The 17,940-nt window shown below is 46.8% G+C and overlaps 1 protein-coding gene across 1 annotated transcript in view; it reads right to left on the bottom strand.

Moving 5' to 3' along the window:
- MAN1A1 (mannosidase alpha class 1A member 1) overlaps positions 1 to 17,562 on the bottom strand; it is a 201,860-nt gene extending 184,298 nt beyond the window's left edge. The window contains exon 1 of the mRNA XM_045010119.1: positions 16,725 to 17,562. Coding sequence (XP_044866054.1) covers positions 16,725 to 17,342 — 618 coding nt within the window. The 5' untranslated portion in view covers positions 17,343 to 17,562. The remainder of the gene's footprint in view (positions 1 to 16,724) is intronic.
- Between the last annotated feature and the right edge of the window lie 378 nt (positions 17,563 to 17,940).

The following is a 17,940-nucleotide window of genomic DNA, read 5'->3' on the forward strand; positions in this document are numbered from 1 at the left end:
GGATGACCAGCGCTGCAAACTACCAGCGCTGCAAACCGTAAGTGTAGCCATACCCATAGAGTCCTATGTTGAGAGATTTAAGAAATTTTTAAGCAGACTTAATTCACTTGTTGTATTTCTTAAATAATTTAGGAATGCAAATTTAGGAACATGAGCAGTGTTCTCTCAAGTGCTATATGTGCTTAACTCTAATAAGTAAGAGACTATAACTGGATGATATAACCTGCTGTTAATATGTTGGCAAAGGCTTTAAAAATTAAAAGCATCAGAATGAGCAATACCCAAATCTTCCTCACCACCAGCTAATAAAAATGCAGTACATTTGCTAAGGCCAAATATGTCAATTTCCTGTACAAACTAATGGGACCAATGGAAGTGGTTCTTGGTTACAGCAGAACTCAAACTGAAGAGATGAGGTGATGTGGGGGGGGGTTAATGTTGGGGGGGGAAAAAGGTAGAGCATCCTACCATCCTCCACAGTACTCTACTTTAATATAAATAGTTAAAGTTAAACAGTTAAAGGATAATTTCACTATTTGGACCTATTGGCTAGCATATATTTTAAGAGCAAGTTTCAGGGCATCTCCACACTACGAAATTAGGTCAATTGTATAGAAGTTGATTTTTATAAATCCATTTTATACACAGTCGATTGTGTATGTCCCCACTAAGTGCATTAAATTGGCGGAGTGCATCCTCACTACCATGGCTAGCATCGACTCACGGAGCGGTGCACTGTGGGAAGCTATCCCACAGTTCCTGCAGTCTCCACTGCACATTAGAATTCTGGGTTAAGCTCCCAATGCCTGAGGGGGCCAAAACATTGTTGCAGGTGGTTTTGGGTACATGTCATCAGTCCCTCCTTCTGTGAAATCAACTGCAATCATTTTGTGCCTTTTTTCCTGGATTACCATAACACGGGAAGCATGGAGCCCACTCAGCTCACCGCTGCTGTTGCGAGCATTTTAAACACCTTGTGCATTATACTGCAGTATGTGCAGAACCTGGTTAAGAAACGGCAGCACAAGGATGACTGTGAGGAGGACATGGACACCGACATTTCTGAAAGCATGAGATGTGGCAACTGGGACCAGGAGCGGCGCCACGTTTTTTGCCACTCTAGGCGGCAGCGCTCCTTCTCTGAGCATTCGGCAGTGGGTGTCCTTCCGCTCTGCGTCTTCGGAGCACTTCGGCGGCGGGTCCCAGAGCAAGCGAAGGACCTGCCGCCAAATTTCTGCCGAAGACCCAGAGCAGAAGGACCCCACATCGCCGAATTTCTGCCGAGGGCAGCAAAATGCCACCCCTTTCCCCCCCCCCCAATCCTGCCACCCTAGGTGACCGCCTAGTGGAAGCACCGGCCCTGATTGGGACATCATGGCGGCGGTGGGGCTGGTTGATACAGTGGAAAGCCAATTCTGGGCCTAGCAAACAAGCACAGATTGGTGGGACCACATAGTGTTGCGGGTATCAGATGATTCCCAGTAGCTGAAAAACTGTCGCATGCCATAAGGCCACTTTCCTGGAACTCAGAGTTGCTTTCCTCCACCCTGAAGTGTAGGAATACCAATATGAGAGCTGCCCTGGCAATTAAGAAGTGAGTGGCAACAGCTCTGTGGAAGCTTGCAATGCCTGACTGCTACCAGACAGTCGGGAATCAATTTGGAGGGCGCAAATCTACTGTGGGGACTGCTGTGATTCAAGCAATCACTGTGATGCAATCACTGACGTTCGGCTATCAAGGGTAGTGACTCTGGGAAATGCACGGGTCATAGTGGATGGCTTTGCTGCAGTGGGGCTCCCTAATTGTGGTGGGGCGATAGACAGAACACGTATCCCTATCTTGGCACTGGACCACCTTGCCAACCAGTACATAAACCACAAGGGGTACTTCTCAATGGTGCATCACAAGGGATGTTTCACCGACATCAATGTGGGATGGCCGGGAAAGGTGCATGACAGTTGCGTCTTTAGGAACTCTGGGCTGTTTGAGCAGCTGCAAGAAGGGACTTACCTCCCAGACCAGAAAATTACTGTTGGGGGATGTTGAAATGCCAATAGTTATCCTTGGAGACCCAGGCTACCCCTTGCTCCCATGGCTCATGAAGCCATACACAGGCACACTGGACAGTAGTAAGGAGCAGTTCAACTATAGGCTGAGCAAGTGCAGAATGGCGGTAGAATGTGCCTTTGGACATTTAAAAGCTCGCTGGCACTGTTTGCGGATGAGGTTAGACCTCAGCGCAACCAATAGTCCCATTGTTATTACTGCTTACTGTGTGCATTAAAGGTCCTGGATGCCAGGGAGAATGGATTCACTGCTTGCCTACTGCTCATTCTTCCTCATCCACAAAATCCTCCTTCGTGTTGCGTGAGACTCCCCCCTTGCAGGTGTCCACGGACAGTGGTGGGGTAGTGGTAGGGTCCCCCCCTAGAATGCCCTGCAGCTGATCATAGAGCGACCATTTGCCTCCTTTGTCTTTTGGTAGGCTTGCCTGAGCTTCTCGACTTTCATGTGGTACTGCTGCATGTCCCTGGTGTAGCCTCTGTCCATCATACCATGTGTGATTTTGGCATATATATATATTAAGCATTTCTTCTTTTTGATCAGAGTTCTGCCTGCACAGATTCTTCTCCCCATACAGCAATTAGATCCAGTCTCTCCCGTTCGCTCCACGCTGTGGCTCATTTGCGAATCGGGGGGAGGGGGGGGACTGCATGGTCACCTGTGCTGCTGAGCTCATCATGCTGACCAAACAGGAAACGAAATTAAAAAGTTCCTGGGGCTTTTCCTGTGTACCTGACTAGTGCATTGGAGTTCAAAGTGCTGTCCAGAGTGGTCACATTGGAGCACTGTGGGATAGCTCCTGGAGGCCAATAATGTAGATTTGCAGCCGCACTACCCCAAACTTGACCCAGCAAGGTCGATTTTAGCACTACTCCCCCTCAGCGGGAAATACAGAAGTTGATTTTAAGAGTCCTTTAGGTCGACGCAACAGGTTGCTCGTGTAGACGCATTAATTATAAAATCAACCTAACACAGCTAAATTCGACCTAATCCTGTTATTGCAGACCAGTGTTCAGACTTGCTCACCTTTGCAGTGGACACCCATAACTACTGCCAATAACTATCTTATGTTGGGGCCAGATGCCAAAAGTTTAACCTATGCTGACCTCAGTCAGATTACTTCCCTGAGGAGCTACTCAGCCTGATAACAGTTATAGTATCTTACCCTTATTGTTTAGTGACAGCACAACAGGGCATAATTTAGAGCACAAAGCACAAAGATTGGTAGTCAGGTAACTGAGTGCAATTCTCTACCACTGACTCACTGCGTGACCTCCAGTGAGCCACCTGAACTCAGTTTCCCCATTGGAGTACTTCCCCTTCATAGAGTACTTTGAGAAAAGTTGCCAAATATATTATAATAGCAACAAGTATTCCAGAAGGTGTTTCAATTAAGCTATTTCAGTAAATTCCCATTTTACACCTGACCTGACAATTTTCATAACATCTTTGCAAAGCTGAATTAAGTATATCAGAAGGAAAAAGACAAGATTACAAATACACTGCCTTGAAATACAGACATTTTCTTTAAAGATCACCCCCTTCCCCTCCTTCCTGGCCTCCCCCCACATGCAATTTAATAAAGGAAGGATCCAACATGTTGAACTGGTACTTCACACATGTTCTTCCATTTACCAGCCTAGCTATGAAATTCCTCTCCTCAAGCTTACAACCCCAGAATAAGCAAGTAAGAAGAGTAAACTATTACTATTACCAAGGCACGTTATGGCATTACTGTGCTGTTACTTCTTGTGCAATAAGGCAATAGGAATCTTTAGATAACTAGCTTAAGTGAATTTTCTTAAAACTAGTGTCATCCTATCTCAAACTACAATTTATTGACAAAGAAAGAGGTAGCATATTACAATATATAGTTAGCTACTCCACAGTATAGTGTACGCCATAATAAAAGACAAATTCAGGAACTGCTTTTAGTTTGCAGCCTAAGATGAGCAAACCAAGGACTTCAGATAGATCTCTAATTTTATATTTTAATGGTTGGGTAAGCACTATATGCTAAGGTATATTTGTATACACTTAAAATAAAACTTGTGGGCCTTTTGCTATATTACAGCTTTTCTTCATGGGAGGGGGGGGAAGAGGATGGAGGGTGAGAACCTACACCCCAATCTTCCCAAGAACAGAGTTTACCAAATTTCATGGCAGTTTTTCCCCCAAGGCTTTTTTTATTATTAAAAAAGTGTGTCATCCACACAGTACAAGTGCTTCTAATGAAGTTAACTATGTTGCATAAAAAATGCTGTGTCAAATTCTGACTAGCAGTGATCAGCTTTTCATAGCAGATACAGTTGCCTTCATTCACATCTGGCATCCACTGAAGCCCTCCCTGTCAGTTTCTCACATAAGCTGCAAATAGATCTGGTAAGTAGCGGATTTCAAAGTAAACGTATCAATCTTTAAATTCTGCTATTCTGCATTCAGTGTGCACACAGAACTGAGTTATTGCCTATCGCAGCAGCACTCTAACACTATGATTTACTCCATTCCCTCATGCTGCATGGATGCCACGGGCTAAGTGAACCTTAAAACATGAAGTTACCACTATGAGTTCATAATCTTAGCCAAAACGCAGAAAACATTCCACTCTAAACCTTACATGATTTTCACCAAAACAAAAAGCAAAAATACCAGCAATCAAAAAACAAACCTCACCCTTTCTAGTTCAAATTTATGTTTAATCTTCTTTAATCAAGAAGTCAGTGGTGGTGGTAAGCTTAAGAAATTCAGACGAGGCATCTTGTGGCAATTTTGTGTGTGTGTGGGGGGGGGGGGGGGGGGTTGCAGAGTGTTCCGAGTTATGGGAGAGCAAAAAGGTCTGGAGAGCCAATTATTTGGGTGGTCAAGCTGGTCTTGCACCTAATCGTCAATAAACAAGTGTGACATGTTTGAAAAATATGGATACAAAAAAAAGTTGAATGTTACAATTGACTAAGCAGGTTTTTCAGATGTTACGTTACAATTCAAGAGTTAATAGGTGGATGCTTCAAATCCCTGTCTTTTCCAGTCTTAATCTCATGTTCAGTTTTCAAAACTGAGCAGGTTTGGACGTGGTTAATACTTGAACAGGTAAGAATCACCCTTATCCCAGGAATGAGCTGATAGAAAAAGATTAGTTAAGTTTCACAAATCAAGAGTTGTAGCTGGATGGGAGACATTTGGGAAAATGGAAAAATCAATTTAGATTGTGCCTTTCGTATACCTGTATCCTAAAAATAAACAACATTGCCAATCTACCATGACAGTATAAAACGTAAGATACAAATACCAGAAGGGAAAATTTAAAGTGTAGTCCAGGTAGAATCTGGGGGGTGTGTGCAAACCCCCCCAGCCACCAAAAAAAAAAAAAGAGTAGTCAATATGGACTCACTTCTACTGTGACTTGTGAGAAACTGGATGACATGAACAAGAATCTGGATTATTATAAGATTGTGAAGTACTACCAGATTCTATATATTTTTTTTTTAAATTTTATCAGCGGCATACGACCAATAATCACCATCGGACTACTTCACTGCATATCCATTCCCATTCTCTTCCCTTTGTCTTGTATTTTTAAAAATGTAAGCTCTTTACGGCATAGACCATGCTTTTGTGATTGAAACAAAAACCCACCACATCAACCAACTGTACAGATGGACAGTCACATGCACACAGAAGGGTCAAAGGAGAAGTTTCACCAATGCACCACCATTGTATGAACAGAAAAGTAGCAAGTGCTAGAAATGCAAGGTAGGGGGATAGACATGTTTGTGACATAGATTAGAAGAAATCCTTATACCTATAGTAATCCTTATATTTACAACGTAAGCAGGAGGGAGAATAGATTCCATGTGGTTCAGTCTCAAAATTACTTATTATATACTTACTAGTAAGTTATCAACTTGTTTGGTGTTGCACAAGACAAAATAAAGATATGATACCTGCATTGTGGAGTTACATCACCTTCAATGTGCAAGGCCAAGAGAAAAGAAGTTGTTTCAGGCCTAGTCTATACAGCCTCTTTACAGCACTGCAACTTTCTCACTCAGGGGTGTTTAAAAAAAAAAAAAACCCACCACCTCCCTCCCAAGCGCTGCAAGTTTCAGCGCTGTAAAGTGGCAGTGTAGACAGTGGCGGTGGGTTTTGTGTTTTTTTTTTTTTTTTTTTTAAAACAGCACTGGGAGAGCTCTCCCCCAGCACTGGTGCCGCGACTACACAGCCACATTAAAGTGCTGCCACAGCAGCGCTTTAACCTTGCTAGTGAAGACATACACTCAGATTAGTCTGCATATCTGTTAATGTGAAATAATTTTTAAGACTGCTAAGGAACATTCTCATGACCTTACTAGAGACAGAAGGAGAACAACAAACCATCAGTTTAAACAGTTTATGTCAGGGATCGGCAACCTTTCAGAAGTGGCGTGCCAAGTCTTCATTTATTCACTCTAATTTAAGGTTTTGCGTGCCAGTAATACATTTTAACGTGCCAGTAATACATTTTTAGAAGGTCTCTTTCTGTAAGTCTATAATATATAACTACTTTACATAAAACAATAGTTTAAATAAGGTTTTTAAAATGTTTAAGAAGCTTCATTTAAAATTAAATTAAAATGCAGAGCACCCCGGACCAGTGGCCAGGACCCAGGCAGTGTGAGTGCCACTGAAAATCAGCTCGCATGCCACCTTCGGCACACGTGCCATAGGTTGCCTACCCCTGGTTTATATCCACATGGGCTTACTAATTTGAAGATTCCAAGGAAGTTGTGGCCTTCAAAGAAGTATAGTGTTACTTTTATTTGCAGTGAAGAAGTTTGGTAGACAAAGCCATTTCATTGTCTTACAACAGCAGCCCTTTCTTCACTCCCTCAGGCTTGGAAAGCATAAAGGCTACAGTAACTGGCGGTGTCTTCCACCTTTCCTTCCTCCTCTGAAGAGGCGTTCGGGGATAATACTTAGGGTATGGCTACACTGGCGATTTGCAGCGCTGGAAAGCCTCTACCAGCGCTGCAATTAGTAAGTGGCCACACCTGCAGGGCACTTCCAGCGCTGCAACTCCCTGGCTGCAGCGCTGGCCGTATACCTCACTCGGCATGGGGAATAAGGATTCCAGCGCTGGTGCTGCAGCGCTGGTCATCAAGTGTGGCCACACACCAGCGCTGTGATTGGCCTGCAGGGTATAAGGTGTATCCCAGAATGCTTTTATAAATTACTCTCTTTGTTTTGTTATGCAGCCTCTCTTTGTTTTGTTATGAACGAGCTCCGATCGGAGCTCCGAACAGAGCTCCTGTTTGCTGTGATCATCTGTACCTGGCTGTAAACAATCAAATGAGAGGCAGGGAGAGTGAATGAAACAGAACCTCGGAGCTCCCTTGAACTGTTAATCTAAAACAAACACTGATCACAGCAAACACCACAGGGAGTGAAACAGCGGGGAGTCCGTGTTGGAGGCAGGCTGTATGCAATTAAGAGTTAAGACTAAGGGCTCATGAACATTTTGTGATTTTTCCAATCCAGGAAGCTAACACACAACAGTGTTGGCTCCAAAAATCCACTCTATCTTCCCCGCTCCCTGTCACAGTACACCACCCTCCACCCCCCTCTTTTGAAAAGCACGTTGTTGCACTTGAATGCTGGGATAGCTGCCCATAATGCAGCACTCCCAACAGCGCTGCTAATACTGCAAATGTGGCCACACACCAGCGCTGGTAGCTGTGAGTGTGGCCACACACCAGCGCTGCTCCTACACAGCTGGATGACCAGCACTGCAAACTACCAGCGCTGCAAACCGTAAGTGTAGCCATACCCTTAGGAATGCAGCATCTCACATCTGCCACTGAAGGTAAAACACTACCTTCCAAGAGGATTTGCACATCTGAATGGAACTGTGCCCCAATAAAGCAATGTAGCAATTCAGGTCTCAATTTTTCTCACTTCAGAGTGGAGTTTCAAAATAAGCAGGCTTCACTATTACACTTAACACATTTAAAGGGACTATTCAAGGTGGACTACTTATGCTAAACAATCTGTTCCACCTCCTATTTAGCTGTCACACTCCAAGTACATTTCCCAGTCTGGAAGAACAGTTCTCTGTCAGTTCAAAAGCTGTCTCTCACCAACAGAAGTTGGTCCAATAGAAGATATTTCCCCTCACCCATCTTGTCACTGATTTTTGACACTTTTAGGTTCATAAGTACTGTGCAAACTTATGTTAGCCCCCTTGCGCATATCCATTAGGATAGTCTTTAAACATATGATCGTGCATCATACCCCCACCCCCACATACCCTGTCTCATTTAATGCACATAATGGATGTTTAGGGAATGAGTCAGGGTTGATCAGTGAATAAGGCTGCTCTCTGTAGGAAATTTGCTTAATTGGCTGTAGAAACAGATGTGGGTAGTGAAGGAGGCAGAGCACTGCAGGAAAAGCAAGCATGGTCTACTAGCTTGGGTAGCTGAATGTCACCCTGGAGAATTTGAGTCTATCTACATGTGTTATATAGTGAGACTCAAGGAGCTCAATTTATTTAGCTTACCAAACAGAAGGTTAAGGGGTGACTTAATTACAGTCTTTAAGTATCTACACGGGGAACAAATATTTAAATATTTTTATCTGCTAGACTGAGGAGTCCATTATTAATTATTTCATGGGCTTTTCAATCTACCAGAGAACGGTCTAACACGATCCAATGTTCAAAGTTGAACCTAGGCAAATTAAGACTAGAAACAAAAGCATGCATTTTTAACTGTTAGAGTAATTAACCACTGGAACAATTTACCAATGGTTGTATATATTCTCCATCACTGAATTTTTAAATCAAGATTGAATTTTTTTTTTTTAAGTTATGCTCTAGGAATTATTTTGCGCAGTTCTATGGCCTGTGTTCTACAGGAGGTCAGACTAGATGATCACACAGTTGTCCCTTCTGGCCTCAGAATTTAGGAAATCTGCTGTGACACTTGCGGATTCAACCCACACCAGTACAGTTGTGTCATTGCCTGCCTTGCAATTCTAAGGCCTGGTCTACACTAGCCTGTTATTTCAGAATTAGCTGAGTTAATTCGGGGAAAAAAAAATAAAAAAGATTCCATCCACAGGACCAAACAGGCTTTTTCAATTTAAAGGGCTCTTCAAATCGATTATCGCAATCCCGGGTTAAAAGGTATTGTGGACGCAATTCAACGTTATTGGCCTCCAGGGGCTATCCCAGAACGCTCCCTTCTGACCGCTCTGGACAACACTCAACTCCGATGCACTAGCCAGGTGGGCAGGAAATGCCCCGGGAATTTTTGAATTTCATTTCCTGTTTGGTCACCATCAGCACAGGTGACCATGCAGAGTCCACCATCACAAGAGATCACACAGTCCCAGATTCGCAGACGAGTTCCAGCATGCTCCGAACGAGAGGTACTGGATCTCATCGCATGTCGGAGAGACAAGTCTGTTATGGCAGAACTACATTCCAATAAAAGGAATGCAAATACGTACGCTAAAGTCTCCAGGGCCATGACAGAAAGAGGCTACTCCAGGGACACAGAGCAGTGTCGTACAAAAAAATCAAGGAGCTCAGGCAAGCATACCAAAAAGCCAGGGAGACAAACGGGTGCTCTGGGTCACAGGCCCATACATTCCGCTTCTACCATGAGCGCCATGCAATTATGGGGGGATAACACCACCACTACCCCACAACTGTCCGTGGACACCTGCAAGGAGGAAGTTGCACGGAGGAGGAAGAGTCATCGAGGGTGAAGAGGAGGAGGAGGACAGTGCACAGGTGGAAAGTGGGGAATCCATTTTCCCCCTAGCAAGGAACTATGCTTAGCGCTGGAGCCAATAACCTCCCCCAACTCCCAACGCGGGCTCCCAGACCATGACCCTGGAGAAGGTACTTCTGGTGAGAGCCTGATCGGAGGCACGTGGTGAAGGGCCGGGGGGAAATCCAGCCGCGCTGGGCTGTTTGCGTATAGTTTAAAGGGCTCATCCCTGCTCAAAGCCTCATCGGAGCCATGCAGTGGGGGGGGGGGGGGGGGAGAAATGTTGTGTGAAGTGATCATCCCAGAAAGCCCACAGGCCCTCCTTTATGGCAAACCCACCAGGCATTGCTTCCTATGGGAAAGGGGGGCCAGCAGTTTGAAAACATTGAAATGAATGAAGAAGCAGAATCCCACGTGCCCCTAGGCTGCCTGCAAGCTGAATTCTGTTGCCCAGCTACGTGTGATGGCTTACTCACACCAAAGTGTCACCTTTGTTCTCTGAAATGTATCTTTTAAAATACTACCCTCCCTTTTTCTCTTCTCATAGGCGCAAATGTTTCAACGTGGCCCTTATCTACTCTGTCCCAGAGGCTGGTCCAGATTAGAAGGTGGAAAAAACAAACTCAGGAAGACATGTTCGAGGAGCTCAAGCAGTCCTCCCGCACTGATAGGGCCCAGCTGAATGCGTGGAGGCGAACAATTGCAGAGTCACAAAGCATTACAGGAACACGAACAGAGGAGGGATGGGCGCGATGAGAGCAGGCAGGACGCTATGGTCAAGCTCATGGGGGAGCAAACTGACATGCTCCGCTGTATAGTGGATCTAATGCGGGAAAGGCAGCAAGACCACAGACTGCTGCGGGAGCCCCTGTATAACCGCCCTCTCTCCTCCCCAAGTTCCACAGCCTCCTCACACAGATGCCCAAGAACACAAGGGGGGAGGCTACAGGGACCCACACACTCTACCCCAGAGGATCACCCAAGCAGCAGAAAGCTGGCATATGCGAACTTTTGATTTGGTTTCTTGAATTGTCCTTCCCTCCTCCTCCTCCACCCTCCTAACCCAACCCTCCCCCCTCCCCAGTCTGCCTTCTGATTTCTCTCAATGTGTTGTGCAACAAATAATAAAGAACAGTTTTTAAACAATTTTGACTTTATTTCCTTTCATGTAGATAGGGGGCGGGTAACTTCAAGAGAAACAACTGTCGAACCGTACCCTGGCCAGTCATGAAACTGGCTTTCAAAGGTTCTCTGATGCGCAGCGCACCCTGCTGCGCTCTTCGAATCGCCCTGTTGTCTGGCTGTGCGAAATTGTCCGCCAGGCGAGTTGCCTCAACCTTCCACCCCACCATAAGCATCTCCCCCTTACTCTTACAGAGATTGGGGAGCACACAACAAGCAGCAATTACAATTGGAATATTGGTTGTGCTGCGATCTAACCGAGTCAGTAAACTGCGCCAGCGTGCTTTCAAACATCCAGAAGCACATGCTACCACAATTCTGCACTTGCTCAGCCTATAGTTGAATTTCTAATTATTACTGTCCAGAGTGCTTGTGTACGGCTTCATGAGCCATGGCATTAAGGGGTAGGCTGGGTCCCCAAGGAGAACTATGGGGATGCTGAAATGCCTAACAGTAATTTTCTGGTCTGGGAAGTAAGTCCCTTCCTGCAGCTGTTCAAACAGACCAGAGTTCCTGAAGATGCGAGCGTCATGCACCTTCCCCGGCCATCCCACGTTGATGTCAGTGAAACGTCCCTTGTGATCCACCAGTGCTTGCAGCACCATGGAAAAGTACCCCTTGCAGTTTATGTACTGGCCGCCCCGGTGTGCCAGGGCCAAGATAGGGAAATGCGTTCCTAACTATCGCCCAGCTGTAGTTAGGGAACCCCAGTGCATTAAAGTTATCCACAATGGTCTGCACATTTCCCAGAGTCACTACCCTTGATAGCAGCTGGTCAACGATTGAGTTGGTTACTTGCAGCACTGCAGTCCCCACAGTCGATTTGCCTACTCCAAACTGATTCCCAACTGACACGAGTGATAGCTAGATTGCAACGCCTGACTCCACAGTGCTATGGCCACTCACTTCTCAACTGTGAGAGCTGCTCTCATTTTGGTGTCTTTGCGCTTCAGAGCACGGGACGGCAAGTCATTAAGTTCCATGGAAGTGGCCCTACGCATATGAAAGTTTCTCAGCCACTGGAAATCATCCCAGACCTGCAACACTATGTGGTCCCACCAGTCTGTGCTTGTTTCCCAGGCCCAGAATCGGTGTTCCACGGCATGAACCAGGCCCAATGCCACCATGATCTCCCAATCGCCACATGCCGTGCTTCTAGGAACGTCTGTGTCCATGTCCTCATCAGTATAATAATTGCATTGTCGTCGCTTCCTCGCCCAGTTTTGCAGGCACTGCACATAGTGTTGGATGCTGCATGAGGTATTTACAATGGTCAAAACTGCAGTGGAGCTCTGAGCAGGCTCCGTGCTTTCTGTGCTATGGCACCTGCACAGGAAAAAGGGCGTGAAATGAGCTGTTCGGTCCAAGGTGGCCGATAAAAGGCGGTAAATGGCTGTCTCCTGTAGCTTTCACCAAGTTGGGAAGCTCATCAGAGCTGCAAGAGCAGGAGAGCAGAGTTTGCGGTGGAAGCTGTGCGGTTCTGTTCACAATGGCTGAAAAACAGCAGGCAATTGTTGCCTTCTGTGGCTTCCACGGGAGCCCAGGACAGACAACATGGAAAAAGCAGCAGAAGCTGTGTGGCTCTGTTAATGGTAGCAGAAAAAGGGTGGGAAATGGTTAGATGAAAGAGTAGAAAGAAAGACAAGAGGACATGCGAGGTGGATTCATAGTACCAGAAGACAGGAGGTGCACCGTGCTGTACTGTCTGCTGGTAGTATGGCATCTGCCATAGCTTTCATGGAGGGAGGAGTGAGTGACGGCACACATCCACGAGAATGTTTTTGCCCCATCATGCACCGGGGGCTTAACCCACAATTCCAATGGGCAGCAGAGACTGCGGGAACTGTGGGATAGCTACCACAGTGCACCGCTCCGACATTCGATGCTAGCTTCGGTACTGTGGACGCACTCCGCTGAATTCACACGCTTTAGTGGAGACACACAACACCAAATGTATAAAATCGCTTCCGAAAATTAAAATAAAATAAGTTTGAATTAATTTCGTACTGTAGACGTACCCTAAGTGAATTAAATGCTATGTACTGTAGCCCACAGCCTTGACACCAAAGCCAGCTTACAAGCATGTTCATCACATGCTCCCTTCTACTGCTTAGGTACTTTTTTGCAAAGTGACACACACACACACCTCCTCCTATTCCTGAATTTCCCCGAAACCAGCTGCCAATATAACAATCTGCTGAGGTTCCCAGAACTTATTATGTCACCGCCTCGACGAGAGTTTTGCTATTACTAGCTGTGTGACAACTCCCTGACACACCAGCTTGTTTATCTTGCCAGCAAACACTTCAGGACCATGCCAGTCCTAACTTTGCCTGGCAAGTTACAAGAAGTGAACCCCAAGTTACCCAACTGAGTTCTCACTGCAGCATCCAGTGCTCTCCTGGAACACACACAGAAGTTTGCTGCTCCATTGAAGAGACAATAACCACTGCTAAATACTTTAATTGGGGTGAACACTCTTATTTGCATCATAGCACTGAATTTTTTTTTTTTTTTACTAAAGCAAGTTTAATAAACAAAATGGCACAGGATTAAGTGATACCAAGTACACCTGTACCCCGATATAACGTGACCCAATATAACACAAATTCAGATATAACATGGTAAAGCAGTGCTCAGGGGGTGGGAGGGTGCTGTGCGCTCTGGTGAATCAAAGCAAGTCCAATATAATGCAGTTTCACCTACACCGTAGTAAGATTTTTTGGCTCCCGAGGGCAGCGTTATATTGGGGTAGAGGTGTAACCCTTTTTATTTTAATTGCTTATACAAGCCAACAAAAGCAAAAACACAGTTCCAAGACAAAAAAAAAATTACCCATCTTTCTCTAAGCAAGTTTCTCACCTAATCTGTTCCCAAAGACTTCAGCTAAAGGACCCAACATTTGATGATTTCAAAAGCTCCAGCTCCTTGAATCCCCCAAGTGATTGACAACTACAGGGTTCTCTCCCCTTTCTTTTTATAGTCCAGTCTCAGGTGGCCACTCTCTGTTCCCAATTTTCAAGGTGCCCAATTTGAGAGAACTGGGTTCTGATTTGCAGGAGTACAGCTGCAGTTGTGAGCGCTCAGAAGTCAACGGGAGCTATGCTTTGAATATATGAAGTGCCATATAATGCTGAGTACTCTGAAAAAATATCATGTTCCAGGCATCTCATATTTGGCACCCAAAGTTAGTGGACACTTGAAGATTTGGCCTTAAATCTACAACTCAGTTCTCCACCAGTGAAACAGAAACAAGATCACCTCACTAGGGTGGTGGGAAAATAAACTGACAATTTGTGAAGCCCTCAGATGCTATCATGAACATCACATAAAAATGCCCATGAGGAAATTAATACTGTACTAAGTGCAGGGTTTATATGGTGTGTAGTAAATTAAGTATGGGAGCACACACTGAATGAAGAGAAGAAGAAATACAGAATAGCTCTTGCCATTCATTCAGTGAGCACTGTCCATTCTATGCACTGAATGAAGCTGAGAAACAAATATTATGGGAGCTCATAATTAAAGATTATCAAAATGGAAATGTACATTGGCAGTTCAGATTAAGGTTGCAAGGGCAACCTTCATTCTGCAGTTCCTAACTTTCAAAGTGCTTGCTTTTGCAATTTTAATGTCATTTTGTGTGCAATTTTGTAGGTTTTTAAAAGTGTAAACTGAAAACAAATTGTGTCTTGTTGATTCAGATATGGGTCAGTATGACTGCACATCAGTGTTGAACTGGAGCTGGTCGAAAACAGCAACATTTATAAGAGTGAATATTTGTCATTTTGTTTGGAATGTCCCAGAATAATTTGTTTCAGTGAAAAATTAATTTTTTTTATTACTTTCCATCAAGAAAAACTTTCGCTTCCCACTCTTCTCCTTTCCTCCAAGGGAAGAGGGGGGAGTTCCCCTATAAAGAGCTTTAGTCTGAGCTGATCAAGCTTTCTGAACAATCAGATCAGTTTGAGTAAATAAAAATTTTAAGGAGTTTGCAAAATGTATATTATTGGTCATACATTTCACTATTACATGCTATAAAACAACAGCTTTTTCTAACTCTGTAGATTAGAACTTCACATTAATACAGTTTGGCTAAGGTTCCAACACACAAATTTGAAAATCAAAGTATTGCAATGTATGTGAAATGCAGCAGAAAAGAGAGAGGAGTTCAGTCTTCTGTTCCATCTCCCACCACTAACACAGGTCTTTTACATTCGATGCAGGAATTAATATAGGACACACCCTCCCCCAATACTAGTGCAGTGAGAGAAGTAAACAAGTCTATCATCTATGTTCATGAGAAGTAAAGCAGAAATGGCAAGTGAAAGAGAACTGGGTGCATTACAGTGCCCTGTGGGTCCAATGAAGGCAGCAGACAGAGCCTAATTCATCTCCCCTCTGCCTAACAAACTTAATTGTCTCTAAATGCTTTTTACAGCCGTGTCTTGCTATAATCAGTAAACATGGTTCATTCGAGTTCCTATCTATTAAGTCAAGACATGTATGCTTTAGCAAAGTATACAGTAGTAAGAGCAGGACCAGCACAGAGAAGGTTAATAATATCTGAAAACCAGGAAGTAAAAACTGACAAAATATGCTTAGAGTTAGTTTGTAGCAGCAGGCTGAAAGCTGCTTATATCTAACATCACACAAGGTAGAAAGCCATACCTGAACAGCTTCCTTAAGTATAGAGGCAAAAAGAATAGGGGGATGAGGGTAGGAAAAAGATCAAGGGGCAGGAGAAGATATCGGCATAGAGACAGGAAATTAACCAGAAAAGAAATAAAGTGGGACTTCCAGAGAGAAGAAACTGACATAACGATCTACCTGCACAATAAGGAATTGCCAATGCACCCAAAGGACTAGATCAATGACCGTCATGAGGTCTTCACACTGTATGGGAAACTTATTGTTAAACCAAGTCAGTAAAATGCTTTTAAAGACTTGTTGCTGAACACAGAATAAATGCTAGGTTTCATTCTTTCCCTAAGTTTTGCTCAGAAGTCTACACTTGCTTATGAACGTACACTCACATAAACGGGATACAAAGGCAGTTGCTCCGAGATGTAAAGTAGCACCTGTACTGAGTTAGGAGTATACGCTTATACCTCCTAGCACGGCACTAATGAGTAGCGGCGATGCTTTCACAGATGCGGCTCCGAGACGCCACAGGAGCCTTCTGCCACTCCACCCTCCCACCGTACGGCTCTCCGCGCTTCCAAGTGTGAACACCGCACTTCACAGCTCGGAGTCCGCGCGCCCCGGGCTTCCCCAGGGGAGAGGGGGGTTTGGCAGGAAGAGCGTCGCGAAGAGCTTCTAGTTTCGGTAAGTTTTTTTGCGAGGAGGTGTTGTTCCTCCCCCCCCCCCTTCCCCGGTGTGCATGCGTCCGCGGACACATGGGCGGCCACGCTGCATTTTGAACTCCACCGGTGTAAACCTTGCACAAAACCCAGTTAAACGCCAGCAGATCCCAGGCACTACCGTGTCTCCCTGAGGAGGCCGATCAGCCAGTTCCTGGCTTTCAGCAGGAGCCAGCGTAACCCTCAGCTCACTTCAGCAAGTTGCAAATAAGCGACCCGGGGAAAGCTTGCCAGTGACAAGGCGCTGGCGAAGGGCAACGAGCGGGGTAAACAAGAAAGTAGCAAGTGAGCCGGGAGGCAGCCCGGCCGATCGCGGACACTCACACCACCACCACCCCCCGCACCGCCGGGGACACCCACCTCTTTAATCTTGGCCCGTTTCTGCTGGACATCAGGGTCCGCCGGCTCCCGCCCCACGGCCCCGACGGGCTTGCGGAAGAGCAGGCTGGGTAGCCCGGCGGCCCCCGCCTCCTTCCTGCCGCGCCTGTCCTGGAGAAGTTTCTCCTTGTCCTGCCGGATGTCCCGGCGGATCTCCTCGGGCAGCTTCTGCAGCGTCTCCTTGGCCTCGCGCAGAGCCCGCTCGTGGTCCTCGCGGATCTTGGCCAAGTTCTCCGCGGCCGCGGCCGCCTCCCCGGCGCTGCTGCTGCTGCTCCCGGCGGCGGGGCCGGGGCCGGCTCCGGGCGGCGGGGCGCGCTGCTCCCCCCCGGGCGGCGGCGGCTGCTGCAGGGCGGCGGCCGAGGAGTGGAAGAAGACGCCGCTGAGCAGCTTGGACGAGTCGGGCAGGAAGAAGATGGCCCCGAAGCAGAGGGTGATGAAGGCGCTGAACACCAGCAGCAGCACGAACTTCTCCGTCAGCCGGAACGCGCTGGGGCCCGACGCCTTCCTGCCGCCGCCCGGGCCGCCGCCCAGCGGGCCGCTGCCCAGCGCGCCGGGCCCCGCGGGGCTGCCGAACAGCGGCAACAGGCTCACGGCGGGCATGGCTCAGCGCCCCGCGCCGGGCGCCCCCGCGCAAAGTTCCCCCTCGGCGGCAGCGGCGGCGGCAGGAACTTTTCCGCTCCGCTCTCCCCGGCGCGTGCGGCTGCGGGGCGGGCTGCGCGGCGCTGCTGCCTGTCAGCTGCAGCCCATGCTGCTGCTGCTGCTGCCGCCGCCGGCCCCAGGTCCCGCTGGAGACAGAGCGCCGCGGCCCCTCGCGCGCGCGCGCCGCCTTCCCGTGCCTGCGAACAACTGCCAGGCAGCGCCGGACTCCGCCTGCCAGAGCCAGGGGGAGCGGCGCCGCCGGGCCAATCAGCGCGTGGGCGGGGCTGGCGGAGAGAGGGGCGGGGCGTGTGCGTGAGAGTGACACACACACACACACACGGACCGGGGGTGGGGAGGAATACGAAGTGCATCGACTCTGGTTCACACAAACAGCTCCGGGCTCCTGTGGCAGCGCTGAAGCAGGCAGCAGCCGCGGCATTAATGAGACTAATACCCGTTCAGTAAAGGCGCCTCTGGTTCTTTAATCGCATCTGTGTAAGCTGTTTTTAATTCCCCCCCCCCTTTTTTTTTTTTGCTGCCGCTGCTGTTTTGTTTTTTT

The sequence above is a fragment of the Mauremys mutica genome, chromosome 3 (assembly GCF_020497125.1).
Source record: "Mauremys mutica isolate MM-2020 ecotype Southern chromosome 3, ASM2049712v1, whole genome shotgun sequence".
Taxonomy (NCBI): domain Eukaryota; kingdom Metazoa; phylum Chordata; order Testudines; family Geoemydidae; genus Mauremys; species Mauremys mutica.